General features: G+C 36.8%; 1 protein-coding gene across 10 annotated transcripts in view; it reads left to right on the top strand.

The window, feature by feature from the left end:
- The window catches only part of KIDINS220 (kinase D interacting substrate 220), a 92403-nt gene that overhangs the window by 65419 nt on the left and 3734 nt on the right, over positions 1-23250 (top strand). For 3 of the 10 annotated variants that reach the window (XM_033124449.1, XM_033124450.1, XM_033124458.1), the window contains 8 exons: positions 1003-1181; positions 2565-2791; positions 4866-4979; positions 5717-5773; positions 11304-11336; positions 18534-18662; positions 20481-20579; positions 21576-21812. In XM_033124449.1, coding sequence (XP_032980340.1) covers positions 1003-1181; positions 2565-2791; positions 4866-4979; positions 5717-5773; positions 11304-11336; positions 18534-18662; positions 20481-20579; positions 21576-21812 — 1075 coding nt within the window. The remainder of the gene's footprint in view (positions 1-1002; positions 1182-2564; positions 2792-4865; positions 4980-5716; positions 5774-11303; positions 11337-18533; positions 18663-20480; positions 20580-21575; positions 21813-23250) is intronic. The other 7 variants (XM_033124451.1, XM_033124452.1, XM_033124454.1 and 4 more) reach the window with 4 other exon arrangements.

The raw sequence follows: 23250 nt of genomic DNA on the forward strand, positions 1-23250 counted from the left end.
TCTCACCTATCTCCTTGTCTTTTTATCTCTTTTTCATATTTTCTATCCCTTTATTTCTCTGTGATGCATTTTTACTGCTTGCCTCAGATCTGCACTTTGCCTGGCATGCGGTATTGAACCATATGGAATTGTCAGTAACTGACCATTTTGACCTATAAAAATGGCAGTTTTATATAGTTCAACAAAAAAGGGTTTACTAAGTATTTTTTTAATGACTATTACTTGTCTTTACATTTAAGACTTCTGCCTGATACAAAGTTGTTTACATATCTAAACCCAACTATTTAAAAAATTCTGCATAATAAAAAATATTAAGTGACACACTGTATTTGTAGTTATTATGTCTAGTTGGTAAAATTATGTCTTTCCTCCTCTATTTTTCTGTGTTTCTCTGCCTTATATAAATGCTTATCTATTAATAGTGAGCATATGTTACTTTTACAGTAGAAAATAAAACCTTTTTTAAAAAAAAGGGAAAGCCTGTGCTAATTATTTCCTGGTCTTTGTAATTTATGTAAAGATTATTCTTTATTTCTTCTTTTCTTTGCAAAGGCGAGGCCCATGGTATTCTGTAGTAAACATGGCTTTAGAGCCAGTCAGATTTCTTTTTCCGAGTCTTGCGACTTTAGGCAGGCTGTTTAATTTGTATAAGACCCACTATCTTCATGTATAAAATGACAACGCATTTGATTTTCACTGAGACGTAATCAGTAACGCTGTAGGATCGGTATGTGTGTTACTTTTTCCCTCTGTTTTTCTAACCCAAGTCCTGCCTTTGGTGAAAGGCAATGTAATTCTGACCTCACTTGTTACCTAGTAATTTTGTAATTTTACCACTTATTTTGTTTTTCTTTTTTTAAAAAAAATTTTAATGAGAGCAAAGTGTATAATGTGTTATTTACTTTTATAAATAACAAATTTTAAGATTTGTTTAAGTTATATACAGAATTTGCCTTTCTAATCATGGCATTAATTACCTTTTTCATTTGTTTCTGTTTGAAGAATATCAAAGAATATTCCAACAACTAAAGATGTTGAACCACTGCTTGAAATAGATGGAGACATAAGAAACTTTGAAGTGTTTTTGTCTTCAAGAACCCCAGTTCTTGTGGCTCGAGATGTGAAAACCTTCTTGCCGTGCACTGTAAACCTAGACCCTAAACTACGGGAAATTATTGCAGGTGGGTATTACTAGGAAATTTAATTTTTCTTTTCTAAAGTCCTAATGAATTTTCCTGTTTCTAACTTAGCTAATTAGTTTCTCCTGCTCCCTGAAAAACCAAGAAATACTGACCCAAGCACTACCCAGGAGGACGAATGGTTAGGAGTCTTGACATCTTTTGGGGAATGTTAAGGAAATGTTGTTAAACTGACTTTATTATGTTCCCCAACCCACACGCCCGAATCCTTATTTTGGAATTAGATTCCTTTTAACATACGGTCACCACTTTAAGATGTCAGTCCATTGTAGTTGTTCTGTCACCAATCTTCTGCTCGTAATAGAGATCTTTATCCAGAGAGAGAAGCTCTTTATATTACTTTTTAAATTTTAACTTAAATTTGTGGACTGGAACTTGAGGATAGGGACATGAAGTATGGGGAATAATTTAAGTTGTTCTTGAGGTACCTCTATATATGTACGTGCATGCATGTGTGCACGCACACACACCATACACACACCATACGCATACCCTCTCACACACACACCATACACACACACCCACAACATACACACCACACACACATACCCCCCACAAACACCACAGATACACACACACACCGTATACACAACATACACACATGGATACACCCCCCCCCACACACACACACACACCATACATACACACATATAACACACACCACAGTCATACCCCCCACACAGCACACAACACTCACAACACACACACCATACGTACACATATAACACACACACCCCATACACACACATAACACACACATACCCCCCACAGACACACCACAGAAACACACACACACAGCGCGCACACACACACACCCACACACACACACACAACTTTTCCTGGAACACACTGTCTTGTGTGTGACCCCGACACTGCTGAGCCACCTCTGAGTTTCCAGGAATTACGAAGAGAGAGCCTTGGACTACTTTTCCATTCTTGTTGTAGACACCTGTTAAAAGGCTGTTGTCGTTGTTCAGAGGCGGGTAAGTTACGTCATTTGCCAGCCACAGCCTCAGCTGACATTGTACTTGTTAACACTAAGCAAGTGTGCGTTACTAATAGTCGGTAACACTTTATGAATCAAGAATTGCTAGAATAGCACCAACAAATACCTTAAAGTCAGAGAAACATTTATATTTCTGGTAACCGAAGAGAAAAATCCAGATGGTGATTTTCAAATGGTGAAAGAAGATTTTATGCAAAGTGTGAGTAGTCAGGAGTCCTGCTGCTTCAAGCCAGTTGGAACCCCGGGCAAGAGTGACAAAATCATGTTTCTCTCTAGTAACTAGAGGAGGAAGTGGTAACTGGGCTAATTATTAATGTCCTATTCTCTTGTGCCTTCTGGGGGATCATTTAATTTTTCAGATGTTCGTGCTGCAAGAGACCAGATTAATATCGGGGGCCTTGCATATCCCCCACTGCCTTTACACGAAGCTCCTCCTCGACCACCGTCAGGCTACAGCCAGCCTCCGTCTGTCTGTTCTTCTTCCACTTCCTTCAATGGGCCGTTCGCAGGTGGGGTTGTGTCACCACAGCCTCACAGCAGCTATTACAGCGGTATGACGGGACCCCAGCATCCATTCTATAACAGGGTAAGGAAGTACTAGGAATCTTTCATTTGAAGAACTTATTCTAGGGAAGTACCAGAAATTTCTGCTTATGGATTCTGTTATTGTTTGGAAGCTGTACTTTAGCTTTAAAATAGGAAAAATGTTAAGTTTTAATTTAATATGACTTTTTTAAATCAAAAGAAGTTGGAATTTTAATAGGTTCTAGGTATCAGTTGAGATGGAATATTAGCGATGCTTTTTGCTTTCATTTATTATCTCGATAAGAAAGTGAACTCTACAGGGTTAGCAGTGGCTAGCCTATGATTCAGAGGAATTTGTTGATAAACAAATGTTCCATTTGTTATATCTTGTATAGTAATTTATATTGACATTTAAAGCAATGATAAACTTAAATTTCTACAGTAGTTCAGTAAGCCTATAGTTAATATGTGTTACAACTTTTAACTGAGATAATGATGGAAAATACTGCTTTAGGACTCAGATGTTATTGCCAGATAACAGTACCACACCCCATTTCTGGAGTCTTATTTCAGGTTACCTTCAGTCATTATAACTGTTTACTAAGTGTAAATATGATAACTTTCTACTTGAAAAGATGGAAGCACAATTAATTATTGGTGGTGTTCAGACCCTATCAAGTTTAGTAGGCCCGAGCTGTCTGCACCTTGATTAACACTAATATTTCCTGTAGGACAATGGAGCATGAACACTAGTATTATATTTTCTGGAACTAACTCTAAGATCCATTGCAATCCCTTATTTTTGTTGTTTTCCTCTTTAGTCTAATTCAAGAAAACATAGGGGCTAGTATTCATAGAAGCAAAGTGCATACCTAAATAAATTTCATATGAGCTAGGAAAAAAAAGAGTTTAGAATAAATATGGTAAAAAAGGAATTCCAGAATTTAAATTTTCAATTTTTGAAAAATGTTGCCTGTATAAGTTCCATTCTTTTACTCAGACAAGGAGAAAAAGGCAAAACAATCACATTTTATAATGTCTCCCATCCTTGGAAACTTTGGTACGCCGTGTGAAATGCAAGTTTTTATTTTCTGGTCTTCAAATCTGCTGTAATGTAACTTACTTAAAATGGCTCAATTGATCATTACATGACAGTTCAACTTTTGAGACCAAGAAGTTTTTTTCTTTTTTATTTAAAAAATTTTTTTTAATTATCATACCATCTGGGCTGAGACCTTGTTTGTGTTCACTAATTTTACATAAACAACAATCGTGATGCTTTAATAACGTTTTTTTATTTTTAAAACATAAAATTCTCTCATGTTGTTAGGTCTAGATTTTTTTTGCTCTAGCTACTTGAGGTTTCTAGTCTGGAAATTAAAAGCAGAATAATTTTCTTAAAATGGCAGGAGTGAAAAAGGTAGCAGAAGATGTTATTTCAGTGTAATGAAGCTTGGGGAAATTTTAATCTTTATGTTTAGCCCATCTAATCTGATAGCTCCTATTAATATGAAGCTTGTTACAAATAAATGCTATAGTTAGAAATCTTAACAATCGATTTCCCACTAAAAAAAATAAGCTTGCTCATTTGGAATCAGAAGATAGAGTAAACTCCAGGGTATAGGCTGTAAGGTAAACTGTAGGAACTGAGAGTAACAGATACTCCTGGAATTCATGCTAGGGTGTTCTTGTATAATCGAGACTTTTTTTGGTCTTTCTTAAGGCTAATCTTCTTTTGTAAAGAATAGTGTTCTATTAAGATTCCACTCTGCCTTTTTTTTAAAAGAAGAGATTATGAGTTAATATTTGTAAGTCACTTAGAACCGGACACATGGTGATAAGCCCGTAAAATTGTTAAATGTAAAAAGAAACTCTTGTGTCAAATTGTAAGGTATAAAATTTAGTTGCTTAAAAAAAAGCTTTTAGTAAATCAAAAATATAAAAATTTAAATACTGTGTCTTAAGTTCGAGTTTGATATCTTACGGAATATGAGTGAGGCTTTTTTCCTTTGTTTTGTCACTTGCATTAAAAGTTTGGAGTTGTATTTTATTGGTTAGTTTCATTTATAAGTCTCATTACACTTTGATTTCTGTGATTGTTTATCCCCTTCTTTTGTTACGTGTTTTTTCCATAGCCATTCTTTGCCCCATACCTTTACACGCCAAGGTATTACCCTGGCGGTTCCCAACATCTCATCTCACGTCCATCAGTAAAATCGAATTTGCCCAGAGAACAGAGCAATGGCCTAGTAAGTATAAAAAAAGGGTAACTAAAGTATTAATCTAATAAGGAACGCAGAGAGCATTAGAAGTTTGATTGTTTCCTTTCTGTAGTGAAAGTGCAACTTACTTTATAAATAGTTTTAAGAAACAAGCTATTACTAAGAAAATATATTTTGTTTTCATATCTCATAAATATCTATGCAGGGCAATGACTAGTAGCCTCAGTGGATGAATGTTGAGTAGTTGACAATCAGTGTTTCTGGCCGATAATGTAGTGTCGGTTACCAGACTTTTAAAAGTAAACCTTTACGTCTGCTAATTTCTAATATTTTTTTCAAGGATATACATATATGGTATCTATATATACATGTTAGTTCTGTTGGGTAAAAATTAGATGACGTATTGAAAGAACATTTTAATCTAATGGCAGAAATTAAATAGGGTAAGGAAATCATTCAAATGTACTACTGAATCTAACAAAATACACCAGTGCCTAACATGTTAGGTGTTCCTGATGATAAACTTAGTTTAACAATTAAAAAAATATTCCTGGTTAATTTGTTTTTATAAAGTAGGAGGCAAAAGATGTAGGATTTAAGCTGCTGTTTATATTTTATATTTTAAAATGTTGTCACTGAAGGAAGAATCTAATCACCTCCTGGTTTTGGTGTTTTCTGTTATTATTTTAACATCATGTTCATTCATCATCCTAGTCTGGCTCACCCCCCCACCTTTCACCCACACTCTTGTTTTGTGTTGTTAGGAGGTTATCAAGGAGGACGCTGCCGAGGGGCTTTCTTCACCCACAAGCTCCTCGAGGGTAATGGAGTAGTCTTGTGGTGTGGAATTTCGGGCGTCTTGTCGCTTGCCGCGGCAATAACGACTCTTCATTGTGATGTTCGCAGTTCACTAACTGCATCTGTGCTGTGATGGGCAGCTAGCGTAGAGTACTGAATACTAATATCGTAGATCATGAAGTAATTAAAGAGCTAATGTTGACTTGATCTGTTTTTCCTCTTGCTTTTCCCCTTTTTCAATAACATGGGATGGGTTTTTTTGATTGTCCAGTAAGGAAGGGGTGTTTTCCGCAGCCGCCAGGAGCATTCGCTTGGTGGTATTTGTTCCTTAGTGTTGAGCTCTGTTTGCACCTTTGCCTGTTTTCCTTAAGCCCACAGCTGGTACTCTACATGTAGAATATTTTTGAAAATACCTCAAATCACCCATGAGACTACAAAAAGACACTATGAGCTAGATTGTGTAGATCAGAAACGGCTCTCTAGTGACTTATCCTTAATGTAGGTGTCCACAGCTTTTGAAGCCTTAGTGTAAGCACAGTACTGCTTTTCTTTATCTGTTGATTAAAATAAAATTTTGATTAAATTTTGAATAAAATATTGATTAAAATAAAATTTCCAGATAAACACAGAGCTATCAGCATGTAAAGAGAATTCTTCAACCCCCCACCATCGCAAGGTGGGTTTCCTAAACAAACAGACAAGTGTGTAGGAAGTCACTCTATTATTGAAGACTTTGTACTTAATAAGAAATACAGTCAATGTGATAAGCCTGAAAGTCTTCATTTACTCAATCACTGTGGAACTGAAAAACCCATTTGTATTTTAACTTCTGTTGATATATTTACAGAATGCTATGTCCATATAAACATGATCAGTTTCCTGTAAAGCTATGCTGAACTGTGGTACAGCACTTGGAATTAATGTGGTGACGTATTGCATTCTGAGTTTATCCATGTTTTAACTTAAAACATGCATTTGGATAGGCAATAGGCTTTTAACTCTAATTTTGAGTTCATGTTAGGAAGAGAGAACAAGAACCATTTTGGTGTTTTCATTGAGGAGTTGATGATTCTTTTAAAATCATTAACACTTTAGCTGAATTGTTTGAGCGACTCCAGTTATCCACGAAAGATAGACACAATAAACCATAATAATTCTATTTGGGTGTTATTTGGAGGAATCTTTAATCCATGGATCATTGCCATTCTATGCAAGAATAACTTTTAGTTTGGTCAGAGAGCCCTTACTACATAGATGCCTGCATTTAAATGCAATTCTCTGAGCTAAAATTCCTCAGTAAACTTTTGATGAAAATCAGATACTGTGAAGAATTTGGTGGCCTAGTAACACAGACATGTTGAAATCGTAGCTATTCCCGTGCTTAAGAATGTGAACAAACGCTTGTAATTAAAAGGTGTCTGTAGTTTCTTTCAGGGACCAGTGGAGGAGCATTAGGCAAATTTTGAAATGAGTTTTTGGGGAAGGGGAAATAATGCAATTCTTCAGGTGTGTTTAGAAGCCCAATAACAAAGTGTAAAGATGTTCTGAATATATTAATGCTTTTGTTTAGTAAAATAACGTACTATTAGCTGTTCTTTTAATATTAAAAGATAATTTTGTGATCTGTTTAGTGAATAATAGATGCTTACCAGCTTTCTTTGCTTTTAAGAAATTAACAATGACAATAGCACGTGAAATTTGTTTTGTAGCAAAAGTAGACACTTAGTTCAAAGCCAAATTAAAAGCAGTGGTGGAAATGTGGAGAAGTATCTGTATATCGGAACATTGTCTGGGATCTTTATAGCTGAACAAACATAGATATAGTTAATATAAAAATTATTTAGCCCCTCATGGCTCCTATGGCTTTCTGGTCCTGCAGGAGAAAACTGTTTCTGGGAAAACAGGACTGCAGATTGAGTCCATCTCTGCTCATTCAACTGCTCCTTCTATGGAAGACTTGATAACAGGAGCCGCACAACATTTTTTGACAAATCATCATCATAGACACAGAATAATGAGTTAAAAAAAAACCAAACCATAAGGAATTAGCCAATTACAGTCTTTTCAGTAAGGGTGGTCTCTTCTGTTTTTTTATTTGCAAGGAAGTTCTGATAAATCTTTATAAAGCAGATCCTCATGAAAATAATTGGGTTTTGTCACATGAAGGAACATTGTAATAATTGTAGCTTGTGAAGGCCAGTCCAGGACTTAGCAGATAAATCATAGACCTATCCAAGTTTTTCACAAAGTTCAACATGTAAAACATAAGCCTCTATGTTAGCTTTTTGCTTATAACTTTATAATAGAGAAAACACATGCCAAGTCTTATGAAACTGGAAAAAAATTAATGTTGGACCCAAAATATGCTGCCCAGAATTTTCGAGCTAGAAAGGACCAGTGTTCTTCAAACCTTTAGGAAAGCTTCTTTTAGAAATAAAATCTCCATCAGAGTTCCAGTTTATAAAAGCAGTAAAAAAAGAACTCTGGCCCCCACCTTGGACTTGCCTTCCCTCTTGAGGATCTTCAGAGAACCCTTGTACCCATGGTCAAGTCCAGCTCTACGGTCCAGATGAGCCTTTGAGGCCCAGTCTGTGAGACGTACCTGAGTTGTGCAGGAGAGGAGCGCCCCATGTGGACCTGTCAACACTAAACATGACTTAGTCCTGTGTTTGGTTTCTCAGGTTAAACAGACCCTGTGATTAGCTCTTGGCCTTGGACAAGTCACTTATCCTCTTAGATACTCAGATTTCCTCATCTGGGAAAAGCAAACCTACCTCAGCAGTCTGATTTAAGGATTACTCAGCCTGAGCATACTTTAAGTACTTAATACTATTAGTAGTACCCCAAAGGCCAAATTCCATGGAGCTTTAAAGATTCAGAAACTACAACTATTTCATATTAAAATACCTTTGTCTCAATACGAATACTCCAATCAGTTTAGATTAACTAGATCTCTTATCTGTTGATGCTTCTCTGGCCGAAAGGTGTCAGTCAGTTTGTTTTCTTAGAATATAAAAAAATCCTTGGTTGTTTGAATGCTCCAAAAGCCTTAACATTTTGAAAGCTTTGCAGGAGAATTTTCCTCTGTACTTTCTTTCAGTCCATTTTCTATTAGGAAGTAGTGGCATTCAGACGGGTCTGTGACCGTGACTGGAAGGACCCATTATGGGGACCTGTGTCGAGCCAGGTGTCCTCAGTGGAATTTCGTTTCCATCTTTCAGAGAGTTGCAGTTATGAGTATCATAGTCTGTTTTTACTTAAGTTATGCTGTTTATGGTGGTACCTGTGTCATTGAAAAGCATTTTTTCCAGAGAGGAGTGGTAGAGATTTCTTTACCCTTCCATCCTTCCTGGAATTATTTAGCATCAAGTACTACAGATCCTGGGTGATCGTTTACTGGCTCAACAAATGTCCCGAGTATCTATCTACCAGGCACTGTTCTGGTGGGATGTGGCCGTGAACAGTACTGATGAAAATTCTGCCCTCGTGAAGCTTACGGATTTGAAGGCTGCCATGGGGCAGTTATCAGTTGCACTAAGTTATTCTTTCTGGACCTTTTCTGCCACAGGGTTGACTCGATACCTTCAGACAGCTTTATTTAGATCACTTTTATACCTCATTGAAAAACATGCGAATAGTTAATTAGCACAAAGGATAATTGTAAAGAACTTTAGAATTGCAAAGGCAGTGTTAAATGGTATCCTGATTTCCAGTGTGCTGTCACTTTTACTTTTAGAGATCGATGAAAACTACTGAATTAATAAAGGTATTAAAAATGAAGATCTTGGTTTTCATTAAACTGGGTCCAATCAGTGGAGTGACCAAGTAAAAAGTAAAAAAAGATGGGCTCATCTGTAGATAATTTTTATTTCCACCACTGGTTTAGACTTAACAACCTGTTTTCAAATGAGTATATGCCCAAATCAAGCTGTCTCTCATTGTTCAGGAGCAGACTTGGACGGGAAAGTGGTGGGTAAGGCATGGGTGGGGTCAGAACGCAGCTCAGGACGGGCGCTCCCTGTCAGCTCTCAGCGGCTTCTTTCAGAAGGTTCATTCACACTTTCTAAAGTACTTCAGAAGTGCGTTTTTATTATTCTGTTTCAATTTGGAAAAGAATTAGCTTATTTTTCCATTAATAATATAGTGAAAAATTGTATCTACTGAAAAGTCCTTATGCCAGACTGCAACTCAAAGAAAACTTTTTTCCTGAGTAATTAATAAACCACAACTAAATTGATTGATATACTTTCAAAGAAATATGATATCGTAGTAATGACACTATTGAAATCCTAGAGTACAGTTAAAAGTTAAACAACAAAATCGTATTCACTGCAATCGTTTAGTACTTACGGTTTTTAAAACTTTGCCCTTAAAACATGGTGTTAAGCCTCATCTGTGAACTTTGACCTAATTATTATTTCTCGTGTAGTTTGAAGAGTTAAATTACATTTTCCAACTAGATTAACAATAGCTTTCTTTTGTGCTTTGGGTCTCTTGTAGTGTAATTTCATTAGTACTCATTTTTTGATATTTTTTTCAAGTCTCCGCAGATATCCATAGTAACTTCCTAAAAAGTCTCCTTATAATAAGGTTGATACTTAAACTAGAAAACAAGAGTTCCCATGAGGTGCTCCAGATAATGAATATGTAGAAAGAAAAACATCTGACATTAGGCTAGCAAAGCCCTGCCCTTTCTCTTATTAAAGCAGTGTTGTAAATTAACTGTGAATCAGTATTGTCAGTCGTCTCTAGATTGTTTTAACCTTTACAGGAATATTTACCATCTATCTAGTAGGCACAGAAAAGTAATTAATGGCAGTGTTTCTGCTTTGAAAGACAGTTTTAAAAAAATCTACATCACCAGAATAGTTATGTTAATCATAGTATGCAGATAGATACGTTTCATCATTACATTATGTAATTTCTTGAGCTGCACGGCTCTTAAGGCTTTTCTTTTGAAATGGTCATCTTTAGTGCACATATCATGTGCTCATGCCCAAGAAACAAAACCCAAAATTGAAAAGGATGTTTCTGAACATTAGCTGTAGTGTAGCTAGACAGTATTTCATTTATGAAGTGATCATGATTCCAAATGATTAGATCTTATTAAATTGGTCTTCAGTAAATAGTTGCAATTTTTAAATGAGAATATTTAATAATTTTAAACTTGTATGTAGTAGGATTATTGACTTTTCATAACAAAATTGATTTACCTGGTTTTCTTGTTAAACGTATGGCCAATGATTTATTCTTTTAATAGAATATACATTTTGAGAGTACTGCTTTCAAATTACCAAGCACATGTTAATGAAATTAAACTACTGTGTGTGTGTGTGTGTGTGTGTGTGTGTGTGTGTGAGAGAGAGAGAGAGAAAGAGAGAGAGAGAGAGAGAGAGACTGTGTCTTGCTTTGTGTTGCTGTAGAGTTTTGTTTAAAGTTACAGGAAAATTAAAAGGAATGACAAGTGCTGCCTATGTTTATATATATATATATGTGTTTGATGGTTTAACTTGAAGCTCGTGTCCTTCATTCTGTTTTATTCCTTCCTTAAAGCCGTGTGACTTTGGGTTTAACAAACAGAGACAGGTACAGAAACTTTCAGTGAAATCTTATTTTCTTATTAGACCAGTAGAAGCAATCTTTGGCAACTTCCTGCTGGGCTGTTTATAAATCTGTGCTCATTTCAGTGCCTTGGATTTATTATAATAGCTGCTTTAAGCCTTTGCATGGCACTAAATTCTGGCTAATCAGTTCTAAGCTTATTTAATAAGTTTACCAATAATGTTTCAGAGTGTAGTTTTAATCTACTTACATTATAAAATCGTACAGTTGCATCAAGGTAATTTCAGTCTGTTTTGTTAGCTTTACTTTAGCTCGGAGAAATGTTGATTTGTGTGCATTTTGAAATTTGTATTTAATCATTTTAACAAACTAACATCTTCTGCATTCAGTTCTCTGGGTTAGCAAGAAAAGTTTTAATAAATTGTGATGTATACTGAAATTATCTGTTCTTGACTTATAACAGGTAAATTTCAAGTAAGAATGCATGATAAACTTTAGAGTATTACCATTCTGTGTTTTGTCAAAGTAATATAATTAGTTTTCTATTAAGAATTTACCTATTGAATTATTACATATGCTTTTTCCTTATCACTTTTGTACTCTTTCTCCTTCCTTTTATGAGATTTCTATACAAAAATCATTATTTTGGTTACTAAGATTGACTTGGTTTCAAAATAATTTTATTATATACGAGTATTTTAGAAAAGACCTGGCAGGTAATGACCATTTCTCCTTTATTCAAAGAAGCATATTGTAACATTTTATTTATTGATAATTTACTCTTTATCTTGGTAAAGCCCAACTTTTACAAATGATCGAGTTAGACTGTAGCTTTGAAGGAATCACAGGGAGCTTATGTCCATGTGTGTCTGTCTTTCTTACAGAACTTCTAAAAGTCATTCAGAATTAATACATAATCCCCAATGAGGGAGAAAATACGTTTTAAAATAATTGATAAAAGGTAAAAGTTTTTAAAGGATCATGAAAGTAAAATGATGTGGACTTTTTTGTTTTAAAGGAAAAGTCTCTATTGCTGAATTCCCAGAGTCTCTGTGGAAATAAGATACTCTAACATTTACATTCCCCCGCAAGCTGACAGAGTTCATCTGTTCCATGTCTGTTATACTTGTGCTTTTTTAGCACAATTAGAAATGGAGTTCTTTTCTGATTTATAAAAACACCCAACTTTTTACTTTAAAATAATTCTAGATTTAAAGAAAAGGCTCAAAAATAGTATTCACTTAATGTTAACATCTTTCCTACTTGTAGTATATTTTTCAAGAGCAGAAATTAAAATTGGTGCAGTCCTATAACTAACCTACAGAGTAATTTCACTAGCTTTTTGACTAGTGTCATTTTTCTGGTCCAGGACCCAATCCAGTGTGTTTTCTTTTTTCTCCTTAGGTTTCTCTAATCTGTTACAGTTCCTCCGTCTTTCCTTGTCTTTCATGACCTTGAACTCTTTAGAAGAATACTGGTCAGGTAGTTTATAGACTGTTCCTCTAACATGGGCGTAGGTGCTGTTTCCTCATGATTAGGAGGAGGCTGTACATCTTTGGCAAGAGACCCACAGGCATGATGCTGTTGTTCTCTTCTTAGTACATCCCAGGGGGTCTGTGACGGTCCTGAGTCTGACCACTGGGAGCGCTGACCTTGACCAGTTGGGTAAAGTGGTGTCGGCCAGATTTCAACACTGTAAAGGTTTATCTTTCCCATTGTAATGAATGAATAAACACCTTGGGGAGATACTTTGAAATTCTGCAAATACCCTGTTCCTACTTCTCCTTTTGCCCATTAATTTTAGTACCCACTGCCCCTTGTGTACAGGCACTTCTGTTGTGGTGCTTTCCTGATGCTAATGTTCTGTTTCCCTTTTGTACATTTATTAATTGGAGTCCTATAAGGAAAAACTGTCTCTTCTTCATTTACTTACTCAATGATTTATATCAGTATGGACTCATGGATATTTATTTTATTCTTTGAGTTTATAATCCAGTACAATCATTATCTACTTTGATGGTTAAACTGTTAGTTTGTGATTTTTGAACCAGGAAAATGTAAATAAGCATAAATGTATCCAGAGAGAAGAGACAGGTTGAGGAATAAAAATGTTTGAAAGTCAGTATTAAAGAACATTTAAAAGATAAATATTCAGCAGTAAAAAAGAATGAAGTAGTGATACATGCTGTAACATAAATAAACCTTGAAAACACTCCGCTAAGTAAAAGAAGCTAGTTACAGAAGATCACATATTGTGTGGTTCCATTTATATGAAATGTCCAGAACAGGCAAATCTATAGAAACAGAAAGTAGACCAGTGGTTGCCAGGGGCTGGGAGTGAGGTTGGAGGAGATGGAGAATGACTGCTAAAGGGACAGAGATTTCTTTTTAGGGATATGAAAGTGTCCTAAAATTGATTGTGGTGATGGTTTCACAACTGTAAATATGTAAAAAAAAAAATCATTGAATTGTATACTTTAAATGGCAGAATTGTACGGTATGCAAATTACATCACAATAAAGATGTTTAAAAAGAAAGAAAAGATAAAACAAACATGGCTATTAAAAATTCATAGAATGAGGTAATATCAGCATCATGGCAGAGTGAGAAGATCCCTTTGTATCTCCCCTTAAAGTTACAACAAATTGGACAACTATAATCCAACAAAGGATTCTCTGCTCGATATACAAATACGTCTGAGAAGTCCGAGAATCAGTACCTCTGAAGGTGGATGTGTCAGAATAAGCCTGGGAGGAGGACAGAGATGCAGTCTGGCATCCGGCATCTTCTGCAGCCCCAGCTGACGTGGTTGTGGGGAGAAATCAGGCTGCAGGCCTCATGAGGCAGGGGGGTGGGGAGGCGAGGGGCAAGGCAGAAACAACATTCTTGCCTCAGTAGCCAGCTCCCATTTTGGCCAAACCCCATGATGGTGGAGACAGTGACCAGCAGTGTGGCAGCTGCAGACTAGTGACAACCATCTGACAAGGAGGCAAAGCCAAAGGCTCATGAACCTGCCTCCCCTTGCCCACCTCCTGTCCACCCACACATCTGTCGTGGTAGAATCCAGTAGAGGCAGAACCTGCAAGAAGCAGCTGAGACACCTCCATAGCACAGTGTGGCTGGCAGCCGGGTAGGCCCGGAACTCACAGGCCCGGAGCCCCACTGCCTGCCACATCACAGCATGGGGGTTGTGCCCTGAGGCCCAGGCAATCTGGACACAAAGGGGACACCCACCGCCTTGGGGGACATGGGATATTTTTCACAACCTAGAGAACACTGCCCCACGAAAATCCTGGATGTGCCAGTAGTGCAGGTAAGGGAAAACAGAAACTTGCATTGTAGCACTCTATACTGGAAAACAAAAGAAAGACGTCTACTTATCAACCCGCCAAATTGATAAAAGCAAAACCTAACAGAAATGTTCACTACCTGAAATGCACAGGCAGAGAAACAATCCAATTACCAAGTATATCCAAGATAACAAGGTAGCTCAGAAAGAAAATGGAAAGTATCCAGAACCAAACTTAAAGACGTGGAAGACTGATTTAAACGACAGAGAATTCAAGATCGTGGTTGTGAAAAGCTCTATGAGATACAACAAAACTCAGAAAGGCAGTTCAGTGAGCTCAGGAATGAAAGCTCAATGAATAAAAGGAGTACTCTACCAAAAAGATTGCAACTATAACAAAGAACTAGAGAAATTCTGGAGCTGAAGAACTCAATAAATGAGATGAATAATAATTAGAGAGCATTGGAAATAGAGCAGACCAGAGAGAATTAGTGAGCTTGAAGATAGAAATCTAGAAGTGATTCACGTGGAAGAAGAGAGAGAACTAAGAATTTAAAAAATAAGCGAACTCTACAAGAACTATCTGATTCTATTAGAAAGAGCAACATAAGGATAATGGGTATACCAGAGGAGAAGAGAGGAAGGAAGCAACACGGCCTATTCAAAGAAATGATTGATGAGAACTTCCCAAATATGTAGGAAGAGCTGGACCTTCGAATACACATAGTTAAAAGAACACTTAATTATCTTAAGAATACAAGAATACCTTCTCTAAGATACATTACATTAATATTATAAGAAGTTAATGACAAAGAAAGAATTTTCAAGGCAGCCAGGGAATAAAAGACTGTAACCTACAAAGAAAACCCCATTAGATTATCATCAGATTTTTCAGCAGAAACCTTACAAGCCAGGAGAGAATGGAATGAAATACTCAAAATGTTGAAAGAGAAACCACAAGCCAAGAATAACATATTAAAAGGATCATAGATCACAATCAAGTGGGGTTCATCCCAGGGATGCAAGGATGGTTCACGTACACAAATTAATCAGTGTGATACGTCACATTAACAAAAGATAAAAATTATATGACCATATCAGTAGATACAGAAAAACATGTGACAAGATACAGCATCCACTCAAAATGAGTATAGAAGCACCTAAACATAATAAAGGCCATATATGACAACCTCTCAGCTAATGTCATACTCAATGGTGAAAAACTGAAAGCTTTTCTTCTAAGATCAGGAATAAGACAGGGATGCCCACTCTCACCACTGTTATTCAACACTGTACTGGAAGTTCTAGCCAGAGCAATCAGGTAAGAAAAAGAAATCAACTGCATCCAAATGGGGAATAAAGAAGTAAGACTCTCACTATTTGCAGATGATTCTATGTATAGAAAACCCTAAAGATTGTGCCAAAAAACTATTAGAAACAATAAACAAACACAGTACAGTTGCAGGATACAAAAGCAATACACAAAAATCCATTGTATTTCTATAAACTAACAATGAAATATCAGAAATGAATAAAACGATCCCATTTAGAATTGCAACAAAAAGGGATAAACATAAAGGAAGTGAAGGACCTGTATACTGACTACCAGACATTGTTGAAAGAAATTGAAGTAGACACAAAGAAATAGAAAGATATCCTGTGTTCATGGATTGGAAGAATTGACATTGTTAAAGTGGCCATATTACCTTAAGCAATGTACAGATTTAATGCAGTGCCCATCAAAATCCCATTGGTATTTTTCACAGAAATAGTACAAAAAGTCCTCAAATTTGTATGGAACCACAAAAGACCCTGAATAACCAAAGAAATCCCAAGGAAAAAGAAACCTTGACTTCAAACTATACTACAAAGCTACAATAATTAAAACAGTGTGATACTGGCAGAAAAACAGACACACAGACAAATGGGACAGAATTGAGAGCCCAGAAATAAACCCACACGTGTATTTTCAACAAAGAGGCCAAAAACATACAATGGAGAAAGGAGAATCTCTTCAATAAATGGTGTTGGGAAAACTGGAAAGCTACATGCAAAAGAATGAAACTAGACTGCTATCTGACACCATACACAAAAATTAACTCAAAATGGATTAAAGACCTAAACATAAGACCTGAAACAAACACATAGAAGAAAATGTAAGCCTGAAACTTACGGACCTTTGTCTCAGGGGGTTTTTGTGAACTTCCCAAAGGCAAGGGAAGTAAAAGATAAAATAAATGAATGGGAGTACTTCAAACTATTACAAAGCTTCTGCACAGCAAAAACATCAACAAAACAAAAACATCAAAAACAAACAAAAAAAGGCAACCAACCAAATGGGAGAAGATATTTGCAAACAATACCTCTGATAAGGGGCTAATGTTCAAAATATATAAAGAATTTGTGCAACTCAACAACAACAAAAACAATCTGATTAAAAAATGGCAGAGGACCTGAATAGTTACTTTTCCAAGGAAGACATGCAGATGGCCAACAGACAAATGCAAAGATGTTCCACATCACTAATTGTAAGGTAAATGCAAATCAAAACCACAATGCGATACCGCCTCACACATCTTAGAATGGCTGTTATCAGTAAGACAAGAAATAACAACTGTTGGAGAGAATGTGTAAAAAAGGGAAACCTCACAGGCTGCTGGTGGGACTGTAAATTGGTGCAGCCACTGTAGAAAACAGTATGGAGTTTCCTCAAAAAATTAAGAACTACCATATGACCCAACAATCCCTCTTCTGGGTATCTACTTGAAATTTTTGAAAACACTTATTTGTAAAGATACATGTACACCTATGTTCATTGCAGTATTATTTACAATAGCCAAGACAGCCTAAGTGTCCTTCAATGGATGAATGGCTAGCGAAATGGTACATATATACTCATACAATGGAATTCTACTCAGCCATAAAAAAATGAAATATTGGCATTTGTGACAACGTGGATGGATCTTGAGAGTATGAGGCTAAGTGAAGTAAGTCAGAAGGAAAAGCACTGGGACTGCGTGATTTCACTCTGTTGTGGTTCTAGTTTTTATCAACTCTTCAAAAAATAGGCATTTGGAGCAAGAAAATGGGAAGTTGTAAGACCTGATATGTTAGGATTCTGGTCCAAATATGCTACTAACTAGCTATTTATTCTGCAACCTTGAAATCAAAACTTAACCCCCTCTACACCTCATCTGTAATTGAGGGGATTCTTACATAATTGACCACAGGCAGATACTTCTTTAGTATGTCACCACATTCAGAAAATGATTTTCTTCTAAGTAAATACAGAATTACTTATGATTTTGACTTTTCTTTTAAATGAGACCAAATTGTAATGGGTTTATCTACTTTCTCATGCTAAGAAGCAATCCTGTTGTTTTCTATTTACATGATTATTGCATAAATTCTTACAGGGAAGATTTAGGTCCCTAAAGATCTGAAAACTTCAGCTGTTGGAGATGATTTTATTCTGTAGAAACACTTAAAGCCATTTAGGCACTTTAAAAATTATTTCATAGATTGACCTTTTGTGTTTTTATATATAGGCATCAGTAATGTGCCCCCTTTGTGCCTTTGGAAAAAACCCCTGTCCTTCTGTTTTTAAGGAGTGTGCCCGTCTTTCTTGGCGGTTAGGCTGTAAACATTTAAGAAGTTACCCTAGGCTTGGTTCATGGAATGTTCTATGTTACAAAAGTGGTTTTGATCAGGCTGTGTCTGTATAAAAGCTGCTCATTAAGGTATAACAAGTAGATAAAGCTATTCCCTAGTGACATTTCCCCATATTACACACATCTGTTGTTTTTTAGTTTGAAACTTTATTGTTAATCAGGATACTTCATAGTGTAACTTCATGCATGTCTCTGTCACGTGACTCCTTATATCTGACATTACATGCTATTCATACATGTATTTTTCCATAACTTTTCTAGGGATCAGGCCCAGCCTCAGGAACAATACCGCTAAATTCAATGAATGTGGATGCTGTATGCGAGAAGCTGAAACAAATAGAAGGGCTGGAACAGAGTATGCTGCCTCAGTATTGTGCCACAATCAAAAAGGTGATGTACATACTACCTGCCCGCTCAAGGCACGGCTCAGGGTGCGGGAGACCGGCCTGCCAGACAGGCCCTCTGCACAGCTAACGCTTTATATTTAGCTTCTCAGAGTGTGTTTTCTGTTTGAAACAGGGAAGCTCTACATGGAAACGTGATCCTCTATTTTGAATCCTAAATTGCCCTATAACCCCTTAGTTCATAAGTGGATAAGGGAAAATAAAGTAGCTCTGTTACGATGTTATTTTTAAAATGACCTAATGCAAGTAAGAAATGCCTTGAGGAATACAAAGTGCTACAGAATTTCACATTTAGATAAACAAGAACTCCTATTTCTAACATGCAATATAGAACACCTTGAAGGCCTTTTATGTTACATTTTCTTTAATTGTAATATTTATTTATGATTTAATAATTATCAAAGTAAATAACACTTGCTTCATTTCCCCCAAATTCTCACTTTCATGTCTTAAAGAACGTCTAATCACGTCCTATTTGATGAAACCTCATAGGGTTTGCAAGGCTAACAAATTTGAAGAAGTTTATTTCTTCCTAGATCTTATTCTTGCAATGCTAGTAGCTACCACGAAGTTGGACAGTGATCCCTGGGTTTTTGAGGAAGCTTCCCATAACAAGGCTGAGTCCCAGTTACACTAGATGTTCCCACTAAGTTACACTTTTTCTATCGGAGAAATGTAATGAAGTAGAACATTAACAACAAGCCTCTAACATTTACATACTTTAAAGCATGGCATCTAAAATGCTTTTTGAAGAATTGTGAGCACATATAGATACAATTTTACTAATCTCCACCTCCATTTAGTCAGAAAGGTTTGGGACACCATCAGTCTCCATACAGATCTGGGTCGTGCTGATCGCCTTTTGCAGCAGCCTCAAGCACCGCCTTTCTGAGGTGCACACCTGCCGGCCTCCAGGCAGCTTCTTAGTGTCAGGACAGAGTGAGGTCTCCAGTATGACTCCTGTGGGGATGGGGGTGGCATCAGAACTCAGCTCTTGACTCCCAGACCTTGGCTTTTTGAAGCCCATCGTAGCAGCTGGCTTCTGAGTACTGCACACTTGCCTCCATTTCTACAGCAGGACCTCTATCAAGGGCTTGCTCTGTACACTCTTTTCTTCTGAGTGAACTGGAGAACGGAACATTCTATCAGTTTTAAACACAGGTATTCCATAATTTTACCACAGTTAATAAAGTCTGCTTTTGTACTGCGTAAAATCAGTAAGCTGCCTATTATTAATACAGAAAATTCCATTGCTTTTTAGGTGGGGGATATTAGAATTACAGAGACTTAATAGTGATACGATCATTTTTGGTGCATTTAATACACTGGGAAATTAGTAGGTGGACATTTTTTATGGCTGAAGTTATCCAATAGACTGATAAACAAGTTTGTCAAGCTTATGTCATTTAGAACTTCGTTAGTGACCAACACAATGACAGCCATCTTTGTCACCTCCCAACAGCTTCCATTCTTGTTAATGTTTTACAAGATTAGAGGAGAAGAACAACAGTTGTGTTATTACTCATGGCAGGGTAGGTAGTTTTGGAAACAGTTGGGAGGGTTAGTCTTGGGTCCCTGAAGAGTGATTTGTTTTACCTGAGTACTTAAGATACTTGGGAAAATATGGAGTAGCTTATGTTGTTCAAATTCGGCATGTCCATTATATTACTAAATGGGATAACCTTTTTTAGGTCAATATTGTCTAATCGCTAATGACTTTCTCAATGCTACATATGTAAATGTACTTTTTAATCACTAGTAATTCAGAATATGTCATATTTCTTTTGCCTTTCTATTTATCCAGGCAAACATAAATGGCCGTGTATTAGCTCAGTGTAATATTGACGAACTGAAGAAAGAAATGAATATGAATTTTGGAGACTGGCATCTTTTTAGAAGCACAGTAAGATATTTCATATTAACAGAATTATTTACAACATGCTATAAAAAAGTACCAGTAAGCGTTGGTCTAAACTGATGTTTTTCTATAGTAAAAGAAAAAGTAAAAGCTGCATTTTACGCTTCTGTACAATCCTTGTATATTCTGTTTGGCAGCATATACACAGCAGCACTTGGCAACCTTTGCCTTGTGGCATTTCACTTGGAAATTTGGGAAAGAGGCCATTGCCAGCTCTTCCTGCTTTCATTGGCAAAGACTCTGTCCTTGACCTGCCTCGGACAGGCTCCTCTAAGCCTCTTGGCCTTAGCCTTGATGTCTGTCCTTGTCAGGCCCATGTTGTCCAGTTTTGGCCGGAATCCTGTGAAGTCACTTTATAAAGAACCCCCACTCCCTGTCTCATCTCCCTCGGTGTCTGATCAAATTCCTCACCCCGACCCCCTGGTGATACCTGATCACCTGGCCTGCCCTCAGCAAGGATCCTGTCACATAGGTTCAGCCAGGATCCTCCTTGCCCCGGATGTTTCCTCTTAGCAATTGTCCATCCGCCGGCCCCCACCCCTGTGCTGTAAGTGCCCACGTATCCATGGTGCTTTTGGAATTGAGCCCGGTTCTACTTGGAGGTCTCTTTTCCCCTATTGCAATAGTTCCTGAGTAAAACCTGATTGTACTGCTTCAGCTACCGCCCAGCTCTGGCTTTGTTTGACACACTCCAGTTGCTTTTTGTTTTCTTCTCAAGTTAAATTTGAAATTCAAGTAATAACATAATAGTCGAATTAGAGTATAATATGCATATGATGATTATTGCCATTACTTTTAGTATTAATTAAAATGAAAGATAAGCACATATAGTATAAATTCATTAGAAATTCACTTACTGGAAGTGTGTTTTCTCATTTCAAATATAATTACTTTTAATGTTGTATTTTTTAAATAATTTCTAAAGCTTCTAAAATGGGACTTGTCAGTGTGGATATAAATGCTATTCTTTCCTCTCTGAAGGTACTAGAAATGAGAAACGCAGAAAACCAAGTGGTTCCTGAAGACCCACGTTCACTCAGTGAACAAAACAGCGGCCCGGGCCCTCTTGCTGAATCTGCTCGTCGGTCTTCACACAATGAGCTGCCTCACACCGAGCTTTCCAGTCAGGCTCCCTACACGCTCAACTTCAGCTTTGAAGAACTGAACGCACTTGGTCTAGATGAAGGCGCCCCACGTCACAGCAACCTCAGTTGGCAGGTATTTATTAAATGTCATTCTACTGATGAATAAGGGCAATATTTAATTCACCGAAATTATGTTGGTACATTGATATGTCATTTAGAAACTACTTGGTGAGTAAGTACCAAAGTGAGCAAGATGCAGGACTTGCTGTGCTCCAGGAGCTGTGTTCTGGAGAGGACAGTCAGTAAAACGGACAAAGCAAGATTCCTTCAGAAATTGATGAGAACTGTGGAAACAATAAAATAGGGCAATGGCATAGAGAGTAACGGGAACTGGGCTACTTTAGTTCGGATGGTTAGCAAAATTCATGCTTCACTTGCTACTTGCCTGTTACATTCATTAACCATTGGCTAGAATAGATCTTGCTCAGAAAACTTGCCACATATGATCCTTCTGAGCACCACAATTTGGTTTTTCAGTATGTAGGTGCTTTTACAGATATTTGTTTTCTTTTTATTACTTGATGTTAGATATGGGTGAGTTCTTTCTCTGGGTGTTCTTAGAAGTGGGAGAACAGGAGAGGATCAGGAATGAAAACAAAAATGAAAGACACATGCGAAGGAGTAAGGGGAGAATCAGAAGAGCAGTCAACAAAGATAGAAACAGAGCAGGGTACAGAAAAGAGAGGACGAGGGAGGAAAAAAGTAAGTGGCTGCAAAAAAGCTCGAATAAAAGAGAGCAATATTTAGGAAAAGCAGTACCTGGTAGGTCTGCCATTTTTAAGCGTGTCTTGTTTGGTAGTAAAAATATTTTTTTCGTTGTTACTATCTTTTTCTATGTACTATCTACCTTATTTAAGTTGGAAAACCATTTTATTACTAGTTATTGACGAAGATAATATAATCCCTTATTTTGCAATGTGACAGTCCACATCTGGCCCGTTTGTCTCCATGTTTCAACAACAGTAGTTCCTTTCCTTCCCCTGGGATTTTTTTTAACATTTCTGAAGAAATCCTCCTCCTCTACTTTTCCATACGTGGTGTTTCCTACCATGACCTGGACATGCACAGTCTTCCCACTAACGCAGCAGTTCTCAGACTTTTTTTTTTAAAAGAAAGTCCCAGAATTCTTTTACACTCTTTTAAAAATTACTGAAGATCCCCAAAGAGCTTTTGTTCATGTAAGTTTTATCTGTTGTTAGAAATTTACTATGTTAGAAATAAAAACTGAGAAACTTTGAGAATATTTATTTATTTAAAAATAAACAAATTGCATGTTAACATTTTATAAAAAATGACAATATTGTCCAAAACAAAACAAAATTTAGTGAAAAATGACATTGTTTTGCAAATCTCTTTAATGCCTGACTTAAAAGAAGACGAGTAGATTCCCATGTCTGCTTCTGCGTTAAAGCTGTGTGAGGTCGCCCGTGGTGAAGCCTCAGGGGACCCTCACTATTATGAGAATGAGAGTAAAAAGGCAAAGGAGTCATGTTCTATGGAAATAGTCCAGA

Source organism: Rhinolophus ferrumequinum, chromosome 13 (assembly GCF_004115265.2).
Source record: "Rhinolophus ferrumequinum isolate MPI-CBG mRhiFer1 chromosome 13, mRhiFer1_v1.p, whole genome shotgun sequence".
Taxonomy (NCBI): Eukaryota; Metazoa; Chordata; class Mammalia; order Chiroptera; family Rhinolophidae; genus Rhinolophus; species Rhinolophus ferrumequinum.